Source organism: Astyanax mexicanus, chromosome 13 (assembly GCF_023375975.1).
Source record: "Astyanax mexicanus isolate ESR-SI-001 chromosome 13, AstMex3_surface, whole genome shotgun sequence".
Lineage (NCBI taxonomy): Eukaryota > Metazoa > Chordata > Actinopteri > Characiformes > Acestrorhamphidae > Astyanax > Astyanax mexicanus.
In genome coordinates this window covers 8166942-8190903 of record NC_064420.1, presented here as the reverse complement: position 1 = coordinate 8190903, position 23962 = coordinate 8166942, and the positions used below count along the sequence as shown (strand labels likewise).

The window sequence follows — 23962 nt, the reverse complement described above, 5'->3', positions numbered from 1 at the left end:
AGACTAAACCTGTAACTTCACCCCCAAAATAGTAAAAAAAAAATGTTACAGAAACTTGGCATCACTTATGCTGATAAAGTCAAATTAACTCAAAAATGATTTGTTGTAATAAAAACTATCATTTTGGGTTAGATTATGTTTTGGTATAATTTGAGTTAATGTGGATTTATTCAAAAACGTAATATTTACTATTTTCTTTTAAATATTTTTAACTGAGTTTACAAATTCTAAAGTTGTGGAAAGAAATATACTTTTCCCCATTTTAAATTCAGTTTCCACTTTATCTTATGTGACATATAATCCAAATACACATCTGTTTTCTGTAAGGATGCGTTTTAGCGACAGACTATTAATAGACTGTGTCATCAAAATATTTTCCGTCTGGCCGCAGATGCCTAGTGGGAAAAAAACTCGACTCCCACAGAACGTATACACTGCCAGCCCTACTGATTACATGGGAATGTTATGGAGCTAAATTAGTGCCAAAACTACGTGAATAAATAAAACGTAATCTGTAAATATTATACTACTTGCAAACAAACACAACACGTTTTACAAATACAAAACACGACGCTCTAACACACACGGTGTGTATTACAAACACAAAACCTGATGGTTGTAAATATATATGAGATAGATAGATAGATAGATACTTTATTGATCCCGAAGGAAATTTTAATATGTAACCTTCAAATAAACACACAGCTGTTTTCTAATACATTGCTCTCAACACACAGACAGAACACGTTTTACAGATGCAAAAAGCAATGAATAAATAAATAAAACATGATTTTCAAACATACCTGTCATGATTCGCGAACCCGCACGGCCCATTTGTAAATCACGTGACTTTTGGCCAGGGCCGCTGCTAAGGTTTTGGAGGCCCTAAGCATAACTGGTCAGGGAGAGCCCTCCCCCAAAAAAAAAAAAAAAAAAAAACACACACAAACACAAAAGCTTTACGCAAAATTCTACTATTTATTAAAATTACACATGTAACTGTGAATATTTACAACGTTATAAGTAAGGCCAATAACAGTGAAGAACAGCACAAGAGTACTATTTATAATGTATAAATAATAAATGAAACGATGCATGTCTATTTTAAGCAGTGGACACGTCATTTACACAAGCCAGCCTTAAAGGTTATGAAATTATCGTTTATATTCGTGGTGTATTTATATCAGCCTGTCAAAATCTATAGAGCTGTCTGATCCTGCTGTCATACAGAGCATTTGGATAGTGCACTGACGGCATTAGTCAATAGGTAGGCTACTCTGTTTATTATTTTTTTATTAAAGTCACTAAAAATCTTCAAACTACACTACTACTATTTGCAAACGTGCCACGTGCCTTGCAATACCCAGATTAGTTTCTAGTTAAGCGTTTAAAGCTACCAAATCAGCAAAGCCAACGTAACTAGCTCAGGCAACACCACTGAACATGAAGTAATCAAAACTATTTAAACCTTTATCATCGAAGTTACTCACCAGAAAGGGATGCATGGGCCTCATCTTTCTGCTTCTTTTTCTTCTTCTCAGCTCCAGACTCAAACCGTCGCTTCATAGTTGAATTACCATTTAGTAGCAACTTCGCGGTGAACTTGTCTCCTGCCAAACTCAAGTAGCTTTGCTACTTTAGTTAGGACTAAGGTTGCCAGATAAGTTACGATTTTTCATCCTATTTGTTTATTTTATTTTAAGTTTTTAACTTACACAAATATTGCACTGGACAAGTTTTTGTATAGAATGGCCACATACACTTTAAAAATGGTTAAACATGCGCAAGATTTAGCGCCTCCATGCATTTTTTGATTATTTATTTGACTGGAAAATGTCACATCTGGCAACAACCAACAGAGCAAACCGAGCCGTGCCATTTCAGGCAATAGGGGTGGGGGCATTATATTATGCACAAAAATAATAACGTGCCGCTTTTAAGTAGTAGAGTAGGTGCCCCATGCAATGTTTAAAGACAAAAAAGATGAGCGTATCATAAATAATTCACATTGGGTTTTAAATTTAATAATGTCATAATTTCAACACATTTCATTCTCAGTCAATTTGGCTCCCTGCAACTGCAAAATGGTTGAGGCCTAACGCTGGCTGCGTTGTCTGCGTATGCAGAGCGGCGGCCCTGCTTTTGGCACACTTTTAGCGGAGTCGCAAACTCGTGTGGGGATTTTCTAACAAATGCACCCTGCCCTCGTACAAATGGATTGCCCCAGAACAGCAGGTGGCGCTGTGGGACACTTTACAAGAAGTGGCTGCGCGGGAAATCAAGCTCTCCAGTCCGGCTGCTTCTATATGGAGTCCGCAGCTTTTCACGATGAGCAGCCAGCAGGTGAGTTTTTATCTATGGTTTTCATGCATTTGTTGAACTTTATCTGTTGAGTCATAGCTTATTGCAGTTTGAACTTTTGAGTCTGAAGTCTAGGAAGAGGGCTGCTTTGTGAGTGCCTTAATGTATCATTGCCCATAACATAGTTTGTAGTAGTGATGGCAAACCGAGGCTTTCTGAAGCACTGAAGCCTTTTTCCTAGTGATGGCAAACCGAGGCTTTCTGAAGCACTGAAGCCTTTTTCCTAATTGTATCGAAAAAAGGTTCATTACTCGGAGCTTCATAACACAGTGGACATCAGCGGCACCTGGTGGGCAAAACCTGAAAGTGCTTTGTGTATTTAAAGGACGAGGGGCGTTTTTTTTTTGTCTTTTTACAGTTTTTAAACCTGTTCCAGTGCATTTACATGACATTTGAGGTTTAAATAAAAACTGAAAAAAGGAAATGGAAGAATACTTTGATGTCTTGGTAATTTAATGCATTATATTAAAAGACATAACTGTAATATATTTTTAATTAATATATAATACACTTAGAATGTACCTTGATAAGGCACACTGGAGAAACTACACTTGTAATTCTAATTGCATTCACATTGTTGCTTTTTTCCCTTCACCATGTTATTAATCTGTTAATATACCAAATTTTAAAATTATATTATTCACTATTATTCACATCTTTCCAAGCAGGGTTTGTAACATGTTTACATGTATCACTAGTCCATTGCCTATTTTTCCATAGGCAAGGCTCATGTAGATATGCTGCATGGGGGATATGGAAGAATTTGATGAAAGAAATGTATGCTCATAAAGGTGAAGGTGCTTGTGTAAGGGGCAGGGGGCACATATTTAATGGACGTGGTTATGTACATGTGTAATTTAGTTTTTATTTAGGAATAAAAAATTTTCCACAGTGCTGGGGTTCAGTTGGTTATTTCAAAATATGTTGTCATAAGGCAACACTTTTACTGGATGTACGCCATGACAGTACACACATTGAACTATGAGGATATATATATATATATATATATATATATATATATATATATATATATATATATATATATATATATATATATATATATAATTATTTTACACTCTTACAGAACTAATAAAATGCCATATGTCTAAAAGGCATAGTTTTCTTTCAAAGTTTATATTTTCTAAATAATAATTTTCTACCTTATTTGATGGCAAAAGTTCAAAGTGTTCCCAAACTTCAGAACGGCCTCTTTTTCTTACTGGTTCCATTCTAATATTTTATTATCTACTATCTATATCTTATCTATCTATCTATATATGATCTATCTATATCTTATCCTATCTATCTATCTATCTATCTATCTATCTATCTATCTATCTCTCGCTCTCGCTCTCGCTCTCGCTCTCGCTCTCGCTCTCTGTCTCTGTCTCTGTATCTGTATCTCCGCTAACAACCCTCGAACTGCGCGCCAGGATTTGCCGCTTTTGAATCTTTCCCTGAAGCAGTCACGTGGTTGTGTGCCGAAATGAAGCTTCGGACGTCATTGGTCACGTGATCTTTGTAGAACGAATCAAGCATCGGCTCAGTGATTCGAACCAATGCGTGTCGTTTTTTCAACACACGCCTCGAAGCTTCAGGTTCAAGGGTAGCATCACTACTTTTTCCTAATTGTATCGAAAAAAGGTTCATTACTCGGAGCTTCATAACACAGTGGACATCAGCGGCACCTGGTGGGCAAAACCTGAAAGTGCTTTGTGTATTTAAAGGACGAGGGGCGTTTTTTTTGTCTTTTTACAGTTTTTAAACCTGTTCCAGTGCATTTACATGACATTTGAGGTTTAAATAAAAACTGAAAAAAGGAAATGGAAGAATACTTTGATGTCTGGATAATTTAATGCATTATATTAAAAGACATAACTGTAATATATTTTTAATTAATATATAATACACTTAGAATGTACCTTGATAAGGCACACTGCAGAAACTACACTTGTAATTCTAATTGCATTCACATTGTTGCTTTTTTCCCTTCACCATGTTATTAATCTGTTAATATACCAAATTTTAAAATTATATTATTCACTATTATTCACATCTTTCCAAGCAGGGTTTGTAACATGTTTACATGTATCACTAGTCCATTGCCTATTTTTCCATAGGCAAGGCTCATGTAGATATGCTGCATGGGGGATATGGAAGAATTTGATGAAAGAAATGTATGCTCATAAAGGTGAAGGTGCTTGTGTAAGGGGCAGGGGGCACATATTTAATGGACGTGGTTATGTACATGTGTAATTTAGTTTTTATTTAGGAATAAAAAATTTTCCACAGTGCTGGGGTTCAGTTGGTTATTTCAAAATATGTTGTCATAAGGCAACACTTTTACTGGATGTACGCCATGACAGTACACACATTGAACTATGAGGATATATATATATATATATATATTATTGTACACTCTTACAGAACTAATAAAATGCCATATGTCTAAAAGGCATAGTTTTCTTTCAAAGTTTATATTTTCTAAATAATAATTTTCTACTTTATTTGATGGCAAAAGTTCAAAGTGTTCCCAAACTTCAGAACGGCCTCTTTTTCTTACTGGTTCCATTCTAATATTTTATTATCTACTATCTATATCTATCTATCTATATATGATCTATCTATCTATCTATCTATCTATCTATCTATCTATCTATCTATCTATCTATCTATCTATCTATCTATCTATCTATCTATCTATCTATCTCTCTCTCTCTCTCTCTCTCTCTCTCTCTCTCTCTCTCTCTCTCTCTCTCTCTCTCTCTCTCTCTCTCTCTCTCTCTCTCTCTCTCTCTCTCTCTCGCTCTCTCTCTCTCTCTCTCTCGCTCTCTCGCTCTCTCTCGCTCTCTCTCGCTCTCTCTCGCTCTCTCTCGCTCTCTCTCGCTCTCTGTATCTCCGCTAACAACCCTCGAACTGCGCGCCAGGATTTGCCGCTTTTGAATCTTTCCCTGAAGCAGTCACGTGGTTGTGTGCCGAAATGAAGCTTCGGACGTCATTGGTCACGTGATCTTTGTAGAACGAATCAAGCATCGGCTCAGTGATTCGAACCAATGCGTGTCGTTTTTTCAACACACGCCTCGAAGCTTCAGGTTCAAGGGTAGCATCACTAGTTTGTAGCCATTAACTAGTAGGTGAAGATGCTAGCGTTGGCATCTGATTGTAAAGCAGTAGTCAGTCATATATATTGTAAATAACTTGCTGATTATTGACTATGGCTCTGACTGAAATGGCTTGTACAGTGGAATTTAGATGTGATTTTCAGAGCACTAAGAACTCACAATTCATCATATAATTTAAAAAAGAGATTTAATTGAAAAGAAAACACTTCTCATTTCAAATAAAACATCTACTAGACACAGATTTAGTCTGTCCAGTATCATTTATTTTACTTCAGTACTGGATATATTGGATGTATTATTAGGATCATGACATTGGATCATTTGAATTCTGTTACAGTCTGATAAATTCCTGTATTTTTTTATATCTCAGTTAGGGGTGTGTCATCATTTTGTATACAGCAATATCGCCAAACTTGATATTCATTTTGTTGCATAGTGGATTCTTGAAATTATAAAAAAAAAATCATTGTCTTGTCATATCGCCAAGAATATTATTACTGCAATAATACAAAGTTCCAATTTTTTTGTTTTTCTATCGCTAAATGTAGTAGACTAAACAGTCACTCCTTCTACAGGACATGATGAGGTTTGCAGGATTATGGGTAATTTGTTAAATGTTGTGTTTATGTATTTGCTTTTAGAAGCCAGAGTATGCCCATATTGAAAGGGCTGCAAGAAATTTACTCCAACTTATAACAGGAACAGAAACCATTCAACAGTCAAGTCAGGGTCCACATCAGTCCCAAGTTCAGGGACTCACTCAGAGTCAGTCTGTCAATCAAGGGTCGAGTCAGGAGAGACAGGCCAGTGTCCAGCAGGAGATGGCAAGGTTGCAAACGTTATTCAAAAATAATTGTGTCTTTGTGGACCAGTTTTGCATCATCTCTCTTTCAATGTCCATAGGGCCTTTCCTGGCATCTTCAAAAGAGAACGAGTCGGCGGTAAACGCAGATTTCCTACACCACTGAAAACTGTTAAGCCAGCCACAAAAATCACCAACCTGCAGTTTTACTTGCTTCCAAGACCCATGAACAAGACCCCTGAAGGATTTCAGGAGCTCAAGCTGTTAATGGCAGGTTTGGGTAAACGTCAGATAACCATGCCTGAGAACAGCAACCATACAGAGGTGAGTATGGCCAAAATAGTTAATTAGAATCATAAGGTCTTTGGTCATGGTTAATGGAATAAATACATGTAATTTTTACTTTTAAAGATCTCAGAATTGTTAGCCTCTGAATATCCTAAACTGGAGAAGTTGTCTGGTGGATGGTTGCTGTACAAGGCATCAGGTAAGCACATAGGGAAATCATATTAAATGGATATTATATAAAAGAACTCTGTATTGCCAAAGGTATTTCCTCAAGGTTTGGAGTGTGTTTATGGGAATTGTTGACCATTCTTCTAGAAGAGCATTAGTGAGATCAGACATTTGTGCTGGACGAGAAGACCTGGCTCATAGTTTATAGTCCAGTTCAGCCCAAAGCTGTTCTATCGGGAGCTTGCTTTGTGCACTGGTACAAATTTCATGACTGGACTTGTTGCATAGGTGCTGCATCATTTCATGGTACAATGCTGTAATTCACTGATCTCCTGAGAGTGACCCATTCTTTCACTAATGTTTGTAGAAGCAGTCTGCATGACTAGGTTCTTGGTTTTATACACATGTACCCATGTAACTGATAGGAACATTCAGTGATTTGGATGGGTGAAAAAATACTTCTGGCAATATAGTGTATGTTCATATGACAAGTGTTTAGTGCCTAAATAGATCACCCTTGTGAAAAGGAATTATACTTAAAAGCACTTAAAGTATGTCCAAATGTTCAAAAGAATACTAAAAGTACATTTTCTATTTCATATACTTTATGAAAATACACATTAAATATATTTTCTCTGTATTTCCATAAAATGTACTCAAAATCAAAAGCACAACTTAATGCTTTTAAGTTGTATATAAATATAGATTAATTACAATTTAAATATACTTAAATTGCAATAAGTTGTTCCAAAATAGTACATTTAGTATTTATTTAGGTATGCATAATTGTTAATGCTAAAAGTGTGTAATTTTCTACTTGTTTAAAAAAAGTCCACTTTTCTTTTACAAGGGGCAGTTTCATTAAAATTAACTTGTACATAATTTCTTCTCTTTCCCCTGAATACTGCTAAAGGAGGAAGTGGGCAGAGAAAACTGACAGTCATCCCACCAGAGTCTGAAGGCTACAATGCAAAACACTTGAAAAGTGTATCCAACAACGGAAAACACATTATTTTTATTGTTCCACTGCAAGAGGAAATAGACATCATGCCGCTTCCTCATGATTCCCCAGAATTCAGCAAAATGCCGAAATCGCAGTGCAATACATGTGGTGAAACTTTACCTTTGCAAGTTCTTGCTCTACATGTGCAGGCCTGTACCAGGTCTTCTGAAGATAGTGACCAAGTAAGATAATGACATCTTAATTGAGTAGGCCTTATTGTATTTAGAGGCTGAAAGCTTAAATGCTTAACTTAAATCTGATAATGTCACATTTTTAAGCACTTTTTTTTTTAGGAACAAGTAAAAGACATGGATCCTGATGTTTGTTTTGTATCCAGCATTCAGAATGAGTGTAAGTAGAAACAATTTGATTTTTATTTAATATCAGTGATAAAAGTGTTCTGGTTACTAGGTATTAGATTTACAATGCACAGTATTCTAATTCAAGGCAGTCCAGTAGTCATTTTCACTATTGAGTTTAAGTTGTCCATCTTTAATGTGAAATCCTGCTCTCTGAAAAAATATCCACAAGTGCAGCGCTGCTTTCTTTTTTTGTTGATATGTAAGGACATTATTTAGTAAGTTTAAAGTCTCATTTTTGTTTTCCTATTTTCCACTAATTAAGTGTCACCTGACGCGTCTAAGAAAAACTGTCCGATATGCCAAGTTGAGTACCCTGCTGACTGCATTGAGATGCATGCTAGTTCATGTGGAGAGAGGTATGTACTTTACTTTTCCTAATATGCAATCCATTTAGATATTTAGTGTGCATTTTTGACACTTTTTTTTCTTTTAAACTGGGTTGTAACTTTCTTTTAAGCTTAACTGCTATAACAGTGACACCTTCTTTCATTAATGTTTGTAGAAGCAGTCTGCATGCCTAGCTGTTTGGTTTTGTACACCTGGTTATGGAAGTGATTGTAGTTCAGTGAGTGTTTGTCCCAGGCTTTCACAAGATAAATAACCTTTGGGAGTGATCATATGTATATGTATGTTTGTATTTCAGCCCGTCAAATCTGACTCTGTATATGACTGACAAAGCGCGGTCAAGATTACTGGATACTGAAGCAGGGGAGGGATCATCTGGTACAACTTTGCATACCACACATGTGCAGAATAAGCCAGATAACTTTCCCACAGTATGTCCTGATGCTAAGAAAGCAGAGGGTAAGTGTGTAGGATGTTTATATATCATCTTTAGCATATTTCATATGGTGGCTGGAAAATATCAACGTTCATAAACACAACAAAAGTGAACTGCAAGTAGGGCTGCACATTATATCATTTCAGCATCAATATTGCAGTGTGTACATGTGCAATAGTCACATCACAGGACAAATGTAACTTTTTGCTGCCTGTCACAAAAGAAAAAAAAATCACGACTGGTATTATCATGATATGCCCTAACTGCAACACAATGTAATTTTTATGGAGGACCCTAAAGCAGAAAGCTTCACAGGACCATCAAGCAGCAGCAACCAAACAAGTGAAAAGTAAGTTATGTGTGCTAACTATGATTATCCTGGTTGTAGAATTATGATAACTGAAGCAACGCCTGTATCATATGCTCATAATGAGGGTTATCATAGTGGAGGTATGGAGGAAGTGGCCAAAATGTATATCATGTTATTTCTTAATTTCGGTCGATACAATAAAATTCCAATATCAATATGAACAGTAAAGCCACCAATCTTGGTGTATGTAACCACACACTGATAGAGCTGGGTGACATGGTAAAAATATTGTCACATTTATTTAAAAACATTTTCACAATACACAGTATTTATCATGACATCACCAACTGTTGCAGATTTTGCTATTCAAATGCTCTTTCATGCACATAATAGTGATTTGTATTTATGATGTACATCATCCAATTTAACTGATTTTTACACTGTTATAATGTACAGCTGGGTCAGTGTATTTTAAGCACTAATGATATCTCTATACTTATTAAAGCATATTGTCAATACGATAAGAACGTTTATCATGATAAGACAAAATACCTATTGTCCCGAAGTGGGAGTTCTATGTTGTATGTTTTAATGTTGTATCTGATTCTCTGTCCTGCTACAACATTTTTGTAAGTTGCTCTGTTGCATAAATAAACGTGAATTGATCAAGTTAGCCAAATATAACACAATTAATTAAATTAAATCAATTGTTTGGTTGCTGCTGGGTCCACATTCCATGTATTCCTTGTTCACTCTTTCATTTATTAAATATAACTTGATGTTCTTTTTTTTTTCTTCTTTTTTTTCATAATATAGACTGGAAGACTATACCAGACATAGCCAGGACAGCACGCATGGACAGGGAAACTGTGCTCGACATTCATGCATCAGAGAAGCCTCTGCATTTGCATGTTGATCTTAGGGACAGTGTCTCAGACCAAGAAATGGCCCTGATCAGATTTTATAAAGCAGGCAACATAGAATGGGCAAGGCCTCTGCAATGCAGACTTGAAGGTCATCAATACTTTATAGCTTATCATTTTTTTTTATATTATATAGAAAAAGTTAACTAATCCTGCATCTTTTTGTACTCTTGTACTAGGTGATCCTGCCATTGGCGAAGGAGTAAACAGATTCTTAATTTCCATGGTTATGCAGAAGCTGAAACTTGGTTTCTGTTTAAACTTTGGTATGTCAGGTGTGATTGATTGTATTAAAGCTGCATTATTGATATATTCTGTATTGTCTAAGTTTTATCATCCTTTTCCCCCCTATGTCTCATCACATCACATTTTCTTCTCTCTGCTTAGGACATGCATGTGTTACAAGGCTGTTTGATGGAGAGTCAGACCACCTTGTACCTTCAACATCAGCATTCCTAGTTGAGAGTGATTTGTTTCTGATGGCTGGCAGAATGATTGGCCACTGTTTTTTGCATGGAGGTCCTGCTTTGTCAGGGCTTAGCCCTGCTGTTATTCACATACTTTCAGGAGGCAAAGCTGAAACAGCAGTTATTGAAATCTGTGACTGCCCTGATCTTGATCTTCGCGAGAAAATTAAGCTGGTGTGTATTTTGCAAATTGGATATGTTGTAGAATTTTTGCTAATTGTTACAAAATGTTATGCAGGGGTCAAATTCAGTTCCTGAACAACCACAGTTTTATAAAGTTTTTCATTTACCATCTGATGCAAGCTATCAGCCAATTAAAAAGGACTTCATACATTAAAATATTAATAGAGGAAACAATCTGTGCAGGACAGTGGCCTGCTAGGGACCAAGTACTTGCTTGTGTACATTCACATTTTTATTATTAAATTAATTTGCTTTAAAATGAATTAATTTACCTTAAATCTTTGTTTGCCTTTAAGCTGGAAGGAAACTCTGAGCTGTCAGCAAGTGAAAAAGAGAGTGTCAATGCTTTGTGTCTTTCATGGGACCTTCCTGTAGTAACCAAAGGAAATCGAAGATGGCTCTTTGATAAGTTGCTACATCATGCGGTAATAAAATACTTTTAAAGCTTCTGCAATACTCTGGTTGTCTCTATTAAACAACTATGCTATGAATAACATGCTTTTCTCTCTCTAGGTAATTGGACGAAGCATGAAGCAAATTAAGCAGATTCGAAAAGGACTGAAAGAGACAGAGCTGTGGTCACTAATGACTCAAAGACCAGATGTACTTCCAACTTTACATGTCTGTAAAGTTTCTGGTTATCAGAGAAACAAGCTATTTTTCAAAAAACTTGTTTTGAAATTGTCCAATGCCTGTTTTATTAGCTAGATTTACAAACCATCAAGTGTCTGCAATAAATCAAACAATCATTTAAAATATCAACAAATATAACAAGTGGATTTTGCAAATTATGCAAAATGGGAATTCTAATGATGAGTGCTTTTCAGCTCCTTCTTAAAGCCAATTGAAGTGGTTGATTTAATTACAAAACTGCAATAGGCAATATTTGTGTTTAATTTTAAGAAACTAGTCATTAATTTTTCTTTGATTGGTTTATTGCAAAAGAAGCTGAAAGTGTTACTACAACCTAATTTGCAATAACATTTAAATAACTTTAATTGCTTCTGTATCCTGCATGGTGTATGTAGAGCATTCTAAACTGCATCAGCTGGCCTACAATTACAGAAGACGACGATGACAACAGTCGCTCTGTCGAAGATAAGAGCCGTGTGACTGGCTACCTCCGCCAGTTTATTGAAAATGGTAAGGAATTACACTTCAGTTCTCATTTGTAGTTCAGGTGGACCAATGTCCAGGAGACATCTGTTCAAAGGCATATTTTAACTTAATTCAGGAATATTTTATTTTTATGCAGGAAAATCCATGCACTCAACAGTTTTAGCTCTGACTGAGCGATGCATAATTTAAAAAAAAAGTTTTATATACATATATATATATATATATATTAGTTTCTAATGTTAATAACATGTTTTGTAGCATCCAGTGATGAACTTAAATCACTCCTGAAGTTCTGGGTGGGGTGGGAAGTTCCTGCTCTTAGCCTCACAGTGGAAGTCATCGCCTGTAACTTACCAAAGTCCTCAACGTGCTTCGAAACTCTACGCCTTCCAGCCCACTACAAGGACTTTTCAAAGTTTAAGGAAGAGCTGCAAGCATGCATCAACACTTCTGACACTGGCTTTGGGCTTGTGTGAAGGAAAAAAAAAAAAGAAGACTGCCACTCTATAGTCAAGTTCTTAATGTTTTATTTTTCAAAAATAGTACAGTTCTGCCTGTCAAGCAACCCAAATTAACTGTTTACTCTCAAACAAGTGTAGTTCTTTGTATTCAGTTCGATACACTTCTGAGTTTGTAGATAAAAAAAAAACGTTTATTCTTGTTCTTACAACACGTATAATCTATGATGAAATAATAATAATAAAAAAAAAAGTGTTGTTGAATGCAGTACTCCATTTGTCCATGTTAGATTTGTCCTAAAATATTCTGGATGTACTGGATTGTAGCCAAGTAGATGTCTGCACCGTATGATTCAGAATGTCCCAGGGGATTGATGGCTGACTTCAGTGCTGCCAGTTCTTCGGGGATCAAAGGAGAAGGTGTTGTAGGCACAGTGATTCCATGGGGTGGGTCTTCAGGCAACCCACATTCATCCCAGTCCAGATGTGCAAGGTATAATTGCTGAAAAGAAAAGAAACTAAATGAATAAATAACGATAATAGCCAGAAACTGGTATAGTTTCAAGTAGGGCTGCACAATAACATTGATATCACAATGTAGAGTTTTTTGTCCAAAATAACCATGATATTACTCAAAATTAAATGCTCTCATTCTCTTATATTTCTAAAAATGCACATAGCTCTGCACAATAGGCTAACGGCAGCAGTATGCACACAGTGAAATCTGCCTATGATCCTGAAATCAAGCAGAGCTTGACAAGATCATAAACATCTCATCGTCTCTGAACAGACACACTAACTTGCATTTAGTGTGCTTCATTTAGGAAGGAGAAAATCAGGCATGCAAACATGTAGCAGTGCCCTGTACACCACAGCTTCAGAGACACAGCATCGTATTTCTACATTATGCTTCATTAATAACAGTTTTTATTCACTGGTTTAATTTTAATGTAATGTTAAACTGAACCATAGTGAAGACAGGGCTGAATGGTTAGTTTCCTCATATTATTGATTACCTCGTTAAAATGACTGTGGGTGAGCGGAACTTTTCTGCTGGAGTTGAACGTTTTTATCTGGATGGAGTGGAAACCCTGTTTAACTAAATTATTTGTGCGTTTAGGAATGGGAATCTGTTACCCCAATCTTTAGTGCGCTCACTTTTCCATGCGTCATCTAACTGATAGAAGAAGAAGAAAATGCATCAGTGTGTATAAACAACGCTTTTTCTATTGTTTGTATCTTGTCATTTTGCACAGCCCTATACTAGATACCATATGTTTTTCCCCAATCATTGATGTAGAGTTTGCATTATTAAAATCATGACTAGTATATGGGCTATATTAAATACAGGAATTTTTTGCAAAATTTGCCAGATGTCAATGATCCAACGTCATGATCTTAATAATACAAACTCTACATCAATGATTGGGGGAAAATATATGGTATCTAGTATAGGGTATATCTCTGGTATGAGACATTTTGTGCAAACAATAGAAAACTTTTTTTTCTCTTTTCTCATTTGGGTGACACCTGGAAAAGTGAGTGCACTGAAAATTGGGGTAAAATATTCCCATTCCTAAACGCACCAATAATTTAGTTAAACAAAGAGTTTCCACTCCATCCAGATAAAATTTTCAACTCCAGCAGAAAAGTTTTATTTTATAGAACTTCTTCACTAGAGAATGGCATCAAAAAAATTAACTGAATTTCTAGTGCCTCCACATTCTCAGGTTCTGCCACTGAATGCTGAATGTTTCCCATCTCCCACAGCTGATTAGGTGTCAGGTTCCCCTCTGTTCTGATTGGGTGGTTATCCCAACCATTGCAGAACGCATCAAGACTGGCTTGCAGCCTGGGCAAGAACACGTAGTGACAACACAAAATGTGCACAGTGTTGGACAGGTCAAGGAAACCATGGTCTTCAAGTGAGTGCAGCACACTGTAGAATACACAGTGCACACCACACGTCCCTCCACAGCCTCTCTATTCTGTGAATGCATGAAGAAACAAGCAGTAAATGGCATTGCTCCATATATTTTACACTTTAATTAATAGACTTTTTCATTTTCATTACATATAAGTCCCAGACTGTGACCCTTTAGTGCTAGTAAAGCCATTTTTAAATGTTCATTATACCACAATAAATCTCTTACATCAACTGTCAATATGAAGATGAAGGATTTGATTAGAAATGAGAGGGTGTGGCAACAGGTGTAGGTGTGTGTGTGTGTTGGGGACTGTGAAATGTTTAATAAACCTGCCTCTGATTGTGTACGCTCTTCCCAGCGATGAAGCTGGACCTTTCAATCCCCCGGACAGAGAACATCAAGCGTGCAATAGCAACATTTTCAACTCCATGGTCACCTCTCACCCTAAAAATGTTCCGATACACACAGAATTTTTATTTAAAACAAATCCATGCTGTAGCCCATTTTACTGTTTACCCTCTCCTTTTACTAACCTGAAGATTTTGTATCTCCATACACTATATTGATGAGACTAATCTAAACCAAAACTTCATTGTTTATAGTACACACTGTAAAAATAGTTTTATGTGGTTGATGATTTAAAAGTTTTTTATTTAACATATACACAGTAGGGCTGGACAATAATTCAATAATGATATTTATCGCAATAAAACACTCAATAACTGTGATAATTTAAAAAAGTAAAACTTATGAAAAATTAAAAAATTAAATCATAGACAGAAATTAAGAAACATATTGTGATATAAATTCTTGGCTATATCATCCAGCACGAACACAAAATAATTGTATGAGCAATTCAATTAAATTTTAAGTAAACGTTACTAAAACCGACGCGGTGCATAGAAGCCCTCACTCTTTCCCATTGCACTCGATGCCCTTTAGCCTGCAAGCACCCTTTAACTAGACGGTACCCTGCATGTGGCATGCTCTCTTTAATTTTGACAATCAAACAATCAAGCTCAGCATCTGAACAAGTACTGTAGAGTGCTCTGACTGAAAAGTGTGCTTCTGCCATTCGCCTGTACACAGTCCGTCTTGCTACACCCATTAGGTTGGCGATGCAAGGCACAGACAGACCTTGATTCAGAAGGTGTAATAGATAGTCTGGAGAGATATCACACTTGGAACGCCCAGTCACTCCATAGTTGACCTGTACGTATACTTGAGGGAGCTGACTTTTCTTCTCCTCAACAACCATCTTGTGTAAATCTCCAAGAGCATTAACAATAGACATCGGGGTAACAATCTGATCAGAGAATGCACGGAAGAGAACAAGTTCTTGAGAACAAATAAACTCTAAATAATCCAGGTCCAGAGGCTGTTGACTGAGAACATGCATGATGCGTGTCTGAAGCCTGTCCAACATTGTGCGTATGAGCAATTCCTAGAAGAAGAAAAAAAACAACTAATTACTTATACTCATACTGTTAATTTCTAATAGAGAGGGGAATACCCATTTTTTTTACATTTTCCAAACAAATAATTATTTAAGACACCCATGTCCATTTAGAAAAAAATCACTAGATCTCATTCAAAGCTAATTTGATGGTCTTAAGAAATTCACCAAAAAGTGGTCCATTTTAGCTGACTCCCCCTATGGAAAATTCCTACACTGTTTGCCCATTTACAGACTCTAGCTTTTACTGCAAAGTTTAGCAGTATTTCTCTAACCCATTCATCGCTGGTCAATTTCTAACCACAGAACTGTTTACGATTAAGTATTATTGGGACCACAGTTTGTTGGTGGACCGGGTTTGCTTCTCAATTCAACATACACATTGACCTGTGACCCAGACAGGCCACAATAGCAGTGGTTCCACACATCATTTTACTTGGCTACAGTGATCTGTTAATGGTCACTACAGAGTACTACTAGTATTTCATATTAATTTAAAACATGTTTAGGCATGCTGAATAATCATTTAATGTTTTAGGTGGTTTACAAACATGATCAACCTGACCAAGCTAAACATGACCACACTTGAAAGATAGTCTGGACCTCTGCTAATGGCAGTTATGGAGCAGACCTGAATGCTCTATAAAAAAAATTCTTAACCAACTAATAGTTTGATTCAGATAAAAAACATGTAACCGGGTTAGCTAGCTAGCTAGTTAGGTAGCTAGGTTAGATATGATATGTTGAACAGCCAGAAAACTCCCTATAGCTTATATTCTCCTGTTGAATTAAGCGAACGTCACTGTTAAGGTTTTGATGTGGTAAATTAAAAACTATAAAAAGCAGATACTAGTGATGCTACCCTTGAACCTGAAGCTTCGAGGCGTGTGTTGAAAAAACGACACGCATTGGTTCGAATCACTGAGCCGATGCTTGATTCGTTCTACAAAGATCACGTGACCAATGACGTCCGAAGCTTCATTTCGGCACACAACCACGTGACTGCTTCAGGGAAAGATTCAAAAGCGGCAAATCCTGGCGCGCAGTTCGAGGGTTGTTAGCGGAGATACAGAGACAGAGAGAGAGAGAGAGAGATAGATAAGATAAGATAAGATATAGATAGATAATCTCATTGAATACTTTGTTCTGTACGAAGTTGAATGTGCTGACAACAAAATCACACAAAAATCATCAATGGAAATCAAATTTATTAACCAATGGAGGCCTGGATTTGGAGCCACACACAAAATTAAAGTGAAAAAACACACTACAGGCTGATCCAACTTTAATGTAATGTCCTTAAAACAAGTCAAAATGAGGCTCAGTATTGTGTGTGGCCTACACGTGCCTGTATGACCTCCCTACAACGCCTGGGCATGCTCCTGATGAGGTGGCGGATGGTCTCCTGAGGGATCTCCTCCCAGACCTGGACTAAAGCATCCGCCAACTTCTGGACAGTCTGTGGTGCAACGTGACGTTGGTGGATGGAGCAAGACATGATGTCCCAGATGTGCTCAATCGGATTCAGGTCTGGGGAACGGGCGGGCCAGTCCATAGCTTCAATGCCTTCATCTTGCAGGAACTGCTGACACACTCCAGCCACATGAGGCCTAGCATTGTCCTGCATTAGGAGGAACCCAGGGCCAACCGCACCAGCATATGGTCTCACAAGGGGTCTGAGGATCTCATCTCGGTACCTAATGGCAGTCAGGCTACCTCTGGTGAGCACATGGAGGGCTGTGCGGCCCTCCAAAGAAATGCCACCCCACACCATTACTGACCCACTGCCAAACCGGTCATGCTGAAGGATGTTGCAGGCAGCAGACCGCTCTCCACGGCGTCTCCAGACTCTGTCACGTCTGTCATGTGCTCAGTGTGAACCTGCTTTCATCTGTGAAGAGCACAAGGCGCCAGTGGCGAATTTGCCAATCCTGGTGTTCTCTGGCAAATGCCAAGCGTCCTGCACGGTGTTGGGCTGTGAGCACAACCCCCATCTGTGGACGTCGGGCCCTCATACCATCCTCATGGAGTCGGTTTCTAACCGTTTGTGCAGACACATGCACATTTGTGGCCTGCTGGAGGTCATTTTGCAGGGCTCTGGCAGTGCTCCTCCTGGTCCTTCTTGCACAAAGGCGGAGGTAGCGGTCCTGCTGCTGGGTTGTTGCCCTCCTACGGCCTCCTCCACGTCTCCTGGTGTACTGGCCTGTCCCCTGGTAGCGCCTCCAGCCTCTGGACACTACGCTGACAGACACAGCAAACCTTCTTGCCACAGCTCGCATTGATGTGCCATCCTGGATGAGCTGCACTACCTGAGCCACTTGTGTGGGTTGTAGAGTCCGTCTCATGCTACCACGAGTGTGAAAGCACCACCAACATTCAAAACTGACCAAAACATCAGCCAGACAGCATAGGTTCTGAGAAGTGGTCTGTGGTCCCCACCTGCAGAACCACTCCTTTATTGAGTGTGTCTTGCTAATTGCCAATAATTTCCACCTGTTGTCTATTCTATTTGCACAACAGCAGGTGAAATTGATTGTCAATCAGTGTTGCTTCCTAAGTGGACAGTTTAATTTCACAGAAGTTTGATTTACTTGGAGTTATATTGTGTTATTTGAGTGTTCCCTTTATTTTTTGAGCAGTGTATATATATATATATATATATATGTCTCCATGCATCTTCACACTCCTTTTGCATACAAGTTCTAATGATCAGCTGCTCTATTCTCCCCTCCATATCCACACTGATTGATGGAATATCAGGGCCCAAAGTTTTAAACTCTGCACAAACAACACATAAAGTGGCTTCTGTCTCAGGAATGGTTCCATATTGATGTATTGGGCTTTCTTGTGTTACTTTTGCTTGGACTTGAGAATCACCGCTTGTGGCTATAATGTTTTACCTGCCACTTTAATTTCCGCAGTGTGCTATTTTACTAAGAAATTATATTTCTGACTTTTTTCAGTTCCCAAGATTTTTATAAAGACTTGATTTCTAGATTCGTTGGTTTTATAAAGTGCTTTAAGAAATTGGAATAAGTGGACAATTATTAAATTTCTCTATAAAAATCGTTCCATTACAGACAATAATATTAGCAATATCAATAAACAATTTTATGCTTTGCTTTGTTCTTGTTATTATAGCAAATAAATCCGAACAATGCTTTACATTTACTGATAAATATGACCAAACAGAATCTGTATATATGTATTTATGCATATACAATGCACAGCAGATTGCTTTTCACAATTATCAACAATACATCTATTTCCTTAAACAATTTATCAAGCCTCACACATTGTTTTTCTTGTTCAAAAAATGGCTTACATGTTGAATAGTGAAAGTTTAATTTTATGAATTCTAAAGTGTCTAAATTTCTTATTTTAAAAATTAGGATTGAGTGTGTCTTAAAAGCTAAGACTTTTCCAATATTGCTGAAAGTAATTGCTCATCTGCATAGTTATTGTTTTAAAACCAAACGTTAAAAAAGATAAACAAACTAAAAGTTTAAAATTGCTCTATATCTATAAAATAATGATTGGTCAAAAATGGTGGTAATAGTGGTGTGAGATAAAAAAAAGTTAATAGGTTTAAAAAGATAAAAAAAATATAAAACAATAATCTGGCAAATAATGGTGGTAATAATGGTTATCTATTTACATCTCCCCCTTTAACACAAAACCCACTTAACACAAAATTGCTTCCCTTCCACGATGTTGTCTCCGTTTTCTGTTAAAATGCATGTGGTGGTCAGATCGAGACTGTGCCTGTCTTAGGTTGTCCCTGCGTAATACGTTGGGATCTTACCCGTCTTTGGCCAACCAGCCTATCACACTGAACCACACACAGCGTAGCAGCACAGTTTTATCAACATTCAGTGCTGTAGTGTTCCTGCAGGGTACAGTTAGGGAGCGCAAACCCAGGTATGTCGTACTGTCATAAACTCACACGCTGATGTTGACCGTGAAAGCAGTGTTGCCAACTCCTCAGTAAGGAAAGTAGCTATTGGCTGTCCTAAAAGTCGCTAGAATGACGTAATCGCCTAATTTGCATAATACATGTTTTTGAAGCTGTAAAGGATTAGGATTGTGAGAGAGAAAAAGTGAGTAAAAAACACCATAAATGTGTTAGAAATGTTACAAATGAACAACCTCTGTTGCTTTTTTAAATAGGAGGTCACTTTTTTGCAGTAACTTAATTTTTATGTGAATTACATAAATTAGTTTTTGCCATGTTCTTAAATGTTATTATAAGAGCAGCAGTTAGCCGGAACTGTTATTCTACGTTTTTTTTTCCGTTAGTTTGTTTGTTTTATTTTATTTTTACCATTTTCTTAAGTTTTCTTTATTTTTAAACCTATCATAGACAAATTGTTCAATGGTTCAACAGATGTTTAGCTTTTTTGTAAAGAGGCAGACACTGTGGAGGAGGTGAGTGACAGGCTATGTGGTGAATGAGGTGAGTGAATGACTGAGACAGTGTGAGTTAAATTAAGGGATTTCTGTTCGTCACACTGAAGACACATTAATATTTATACCTCTGATCTGTAAATACAGAGCGGGGTCAGTCAGCGGCGGCTGTGGGCACGCGCGATTCATTTGCATTGTGTTGGTGGAGCGGTGTGTATGTGCTAAGTGTGTGTGGGTCTGCACTGTTGCAGCGCGGAGGACAGTAACTGAAGAGCGCGTGTTCATCTTAGAGTCGCCAAAAGTCTCCAATAACACCACAAAAACTCGCTAGATTTGTCGCTAGTCGCTTTTTTACAAAAAAAGTTGCTAGAGGGTCTGAAAAGTCGCTAAATATAGCGACAAGGTCGCTAAGTTGGCAACACTGCGTGAAAGCCTGTGCAAGGCACCAAGTACCCATGGTTTATTATTTGTTATTATTGTATACAGATTTTATTTATTACCATCATTATCACCTTTTCTCTCCCACTGAATTTAACTCAAATTATTTGCTTTGATGACACTGCTCTGGAATGGACCCACAACAGTGCATATCAATTAATAATTATTCAGATTTGGCATCTGTACCTTAAAGAGGTACCACAAGGTTAAGTTTTGGTCCAGTTTTATGTAATATATACATAAATTATATTGCTGGCTCTGCTTCTCAGATTGCAAACTTTACCATTATGCAGATGAAACAATTTTATATTGCTTAGCTGATTTTGTTCATGCTGCAGCCAGAAAATTACAGAATGCATTTGCTTTGTAGGTGGCATTGTATAAGCATGAAAACTTAATTTATGCTGTTTTCCAGATCTCTTTCTAGTCTAATTTAATACTATAAACAAAGAAAGTGAAGCAAGTTCTTCATTGCAGAAAGTAAAGCATATGGAAAGCAAAACAGAAAGCTCAATTTTTAAATACATTTGATCATGTCCCCTTATTTAAAATGAGAAAGACCCAATTCACTACAGCTTGTATTACATCCAATACTGAGTTTCCTTTTCAAATAAATAAGGTCTTTCCTCATTGGTTTCTGAAATCTACTCTTGCTCTTAAGAGAATCAAAATATCAGCATAGACGGAGATGCATGAGAACATAGAGAAATTTGATATTACATCTGTTATATCCTGCCCAAATTAGGGAGCTCACAATAACACAACCAGACTCTAAGCTGGGTACTATCACCCTGCTTTATTCTACTTCAGTCATAATACATATTGGAGGTAAGAGGCGCCACCTGGTGGTGTGGCGTGACACAACCTGAAGTACCAATACATCACAACTCCTCCCTTCTTATTCAATTCCCCGGATTCCCAAAAACTTTTTGTTTTTTAAGAAATATTGGCTCAGGAACTTTTTTTTTTTTTTCTTTTTTAAACAGTAACATTCAATCAGCAAATAACCGAACAATTATGAACATAATATCCTAACTTAAGGGTGAGGGTAGACTGCCTCAACACCTTGAGTGTGTCGGGGGATTATTGTGCCCCCTTCTTGAGACAACACTCGGTAACACAACAATACAAAGATTGAAGCCAGTGGTTTAAATGTTCAGTCTGTCTGGTGGTTTGCAGATCCGTCTTGGATATCGGTTCTGTGTTGGCTGGGGTGTTGCGGGGTTGGTATGTGTTTCTGACTGACCTGACAGTGGCGAGCTTGTGACTGACACAGGGCTTGCTGTCTCCGACACATCACCCGTGTCAGTCATGGCCATTGGAACAACTGAAGTGGTTGTCGGGTGTTTCTCTGTGGCCGGCTGCACGATGTTGGGGTGACAGGCCACCATCTGATCTGCATGTCGATTCCACTGCTGATTTGGCGCAACCTCGACCTGGTATGACCTTGGCCCTGCTTGCGATGTAACCGTCCCCGTCATCCACTTTTCCTCCCCCTTCTGATAGTCACGCACTAGCACTGGGTCTCCCACTTCGAAAGTTCTCGGTTTAGCATGAGCACCACGGTGTCGTTGTTGGTCCTCTTGTGCTCGATCCACTACGTCTGACACGCTCGGTTTCAGCAGGTCAAGGCAGGTGCGCAGTCTGCGACGGAGAAACAGCGTAGCAGGTGACTCTTTTGTCGTGGCGTGGGGGGTGTTTCTGTAGTGAAGCAGGAAAGCATCGAGTCGCCGCTGTACCGAAGCTGTACCCCTCGACGACTTAAGAGCATGTTTACATGTCTGCACAAAACGCTCTGCCAGGCCATTTGTTGCCGGGTGGAAAGGAGCGGAGCGCTTGTGCGTAATGCCGTTGGATGTTAAAAAGTGGGCAAACTCCTCAGAAGTGAATTGAGGCCCATTATCACTCACCAGGACCTCTGGTACTCCGTAATGACTAAAAAGGCCCCTTAACACCTCAATCGTTCTTGCAGATGAGGTTGAATCCATCAATATGACTTCGGGCCACTTAGAATGAGCATCCACAATGACGAAGAACATGCGCCCCTCAAATGGGCCAGCGAAATCTATATGAATTCGCTGCCATGGACCTTTTGGCCAGGGCCATGGGTGCAGCGGTGTGAGGGCTGGGCTCTTTTGACAACGTTGGCACGGGGTGCATGTCTTGCACCTCTACTCCACCTGCACATCCAGACCTGGCCACCACACATAGCTTCTCGCCAGGGATTTCATCCTGACCACGCCTGGGTGTCCGGCGTGGAGCTCGTCTAAGACCAGCTGATGTAGTTTGGGTGGGACTACAACTCGATTTCCCCACATTAAGCAGCCCTGAAGTACGGAGAGTTCATCTTTCCGTAAGATGTATGGGACCAGCCTCCTATCTGCATTCTTGGCTGGTGGAAAACGCCCGGTCGACGCCATCTCGATCACCTGCGAGAGTGTGGCGTCTGCTTTGGTTTCTCTTTTCACCTCACTACAGTGGATTCGGAGGCCCTCAATGTATTTTATCAGAAATGAGTCAACTGTCCCTTGTTTTTCGTTGGGTCGCACTGGTAGAGGCAGACGCGAGAGACCGTCTGCATTTCCATGGTCAGCGGCGCATCTGTACTTTATTGTATAATCGTGCGCTGCCAATATGAGTGCCCAGCGCTGTAATCTTGCCGCAGCCATGGATGGTGTAGCTTTGCTCGGGCTCAAGATTGTTGTCAAGGGCCGGTGATCAGTCAGTAGGGTAAAATGGCGGCCATAGAGGTATGAATGAAAACGTCTGACCCCAAATATTATTCTTAATGCCTCACGCTCAATTTGAGCATAATTGTGCTCTGCCTTGCTAAGCGTTCGTGAAGCAAAGGCTATGGGTCGTTCTTCTCCATTTGGCAGTTGATGCGAGATGACTGCCCCCACCCCATAGGGCGAGGCATCGCAGGCGAGTATAACTGGCAGTCTGGGATTGTAATGCGTCAGTGCACTTTTGCTAGATAGCTGTTCTTTTGCTTTTTGGAAAGCTTTGTCGCATTTTCCAGACCATTCCCACTTCACTCCCTTATGTAGCAACGCATTTAATGGGTGTAAAAGGGTCGTCATGTTCGGAACGAAGCGCGCGTAATAGTTGATGAGCCCAAGGAACGAACGCAACTGGGTCAGTTGGCACGGGAGCCTCCACGATGGCTTTGATCTTATCATCAGACTTATGGAGCCCTACAGAATGGATCGTGTGCCCCAAGCACTCTAGCGAGCTCCTAAAGAATTCACATTTCTCTTTTGGACTCAGAGCCCAACTTTACAAAGACGACTCAGTACGGCTTCGAGATTTCTCAGATGGTGCGCATCATCTTGTCCTGTGATGAGAATGTCATCAAGAAAGCAATGCACGTTTGGTAGCCCTTG

The 23962-nt window shown here is 38.6% G+C and overlaps 1 protein-coding gene and 1 pseudogene across 3 annotated transcripts; one reads left to right on the top strand and one right to left on the bottom strand.

Moving 5' to 3' along the window:
- The first annotated feature begins 2145 nt into the window (after positions 1 to 2145).
- Positions 2146 to 12629, top strand: LOC111188278 (uncharacterized). 3 transcript variants are annotated; one of them, XM_049463054.1, is made up of 14 exons: positions 2146 to 2343; positions 6125 to 6312; positions 6387 to 6609; positions 6697 to 6772; positions 7655 to 7926; positions 8038 to 8095; positions 8369 to 8462; positions 8750 to 8910; positions 10014 to 10211; positions 10300 to 10386; positions 10508 to 10761; positions 11067 to 11195; positions 11799 to 11913; positions 12148 to 12629. In XM_049463054.1, exons 1-14 carry the CDS (start codon positions 2329 to 2331, stop codon positions 12363 to 12365), a joined length of 2088 nt encoding a protein of 695 aa, XP_049319011.1. In that variant the 5' UTR covers positions 2146 to 2328; the 3' UTR covers positions 12366 to 12629. The 3 variants fall into 3 exon arrangements, with proteins under 3 accessions (XP_049319011.1, XP_049319013.1, XP_049319012.1); XM_049463056.1 differs by lacking the exon at positions 6125 to 6312; XM_049463055.1 differs by lacking the exons at positions 11799 to 11913; positions 12148 to 12629 and adding an exon at positions 11284 to 11757.
- An 8912-nt stretch (positions 12630 to 21541) lies between these two features.
- Positions 21542 to 23957, bottom strand: LOC125780610 (uncharacterized protein K02A2.6-like; annotated as a pseudogene).
- Positions 23958 to 23962: the final 5 nt, after the last annotated feature.

What these genes read in the sequence shown, in the direction of transcription:
- LOC111188278 (XM_049463054.1), top strand. An exon ending in TTCGCGAGAAAATTAAGCTG is followed by an intron (nt 10,762 to 11,066) that starts GTGTGTATTTTG and finishes TTTGCCTTTAAG; the next exon opens with CTGGAAGGAAACTCTGAGCT. An exon ending in CCGCCAGTTTATTGAAAATG is followed by an intron (nt 11,914 to 12,147) that starts GTAAGGAATTAC and finishes CATGTTTTGTAG; the next exon opens with CATCCAGTGATGAACTTAAA.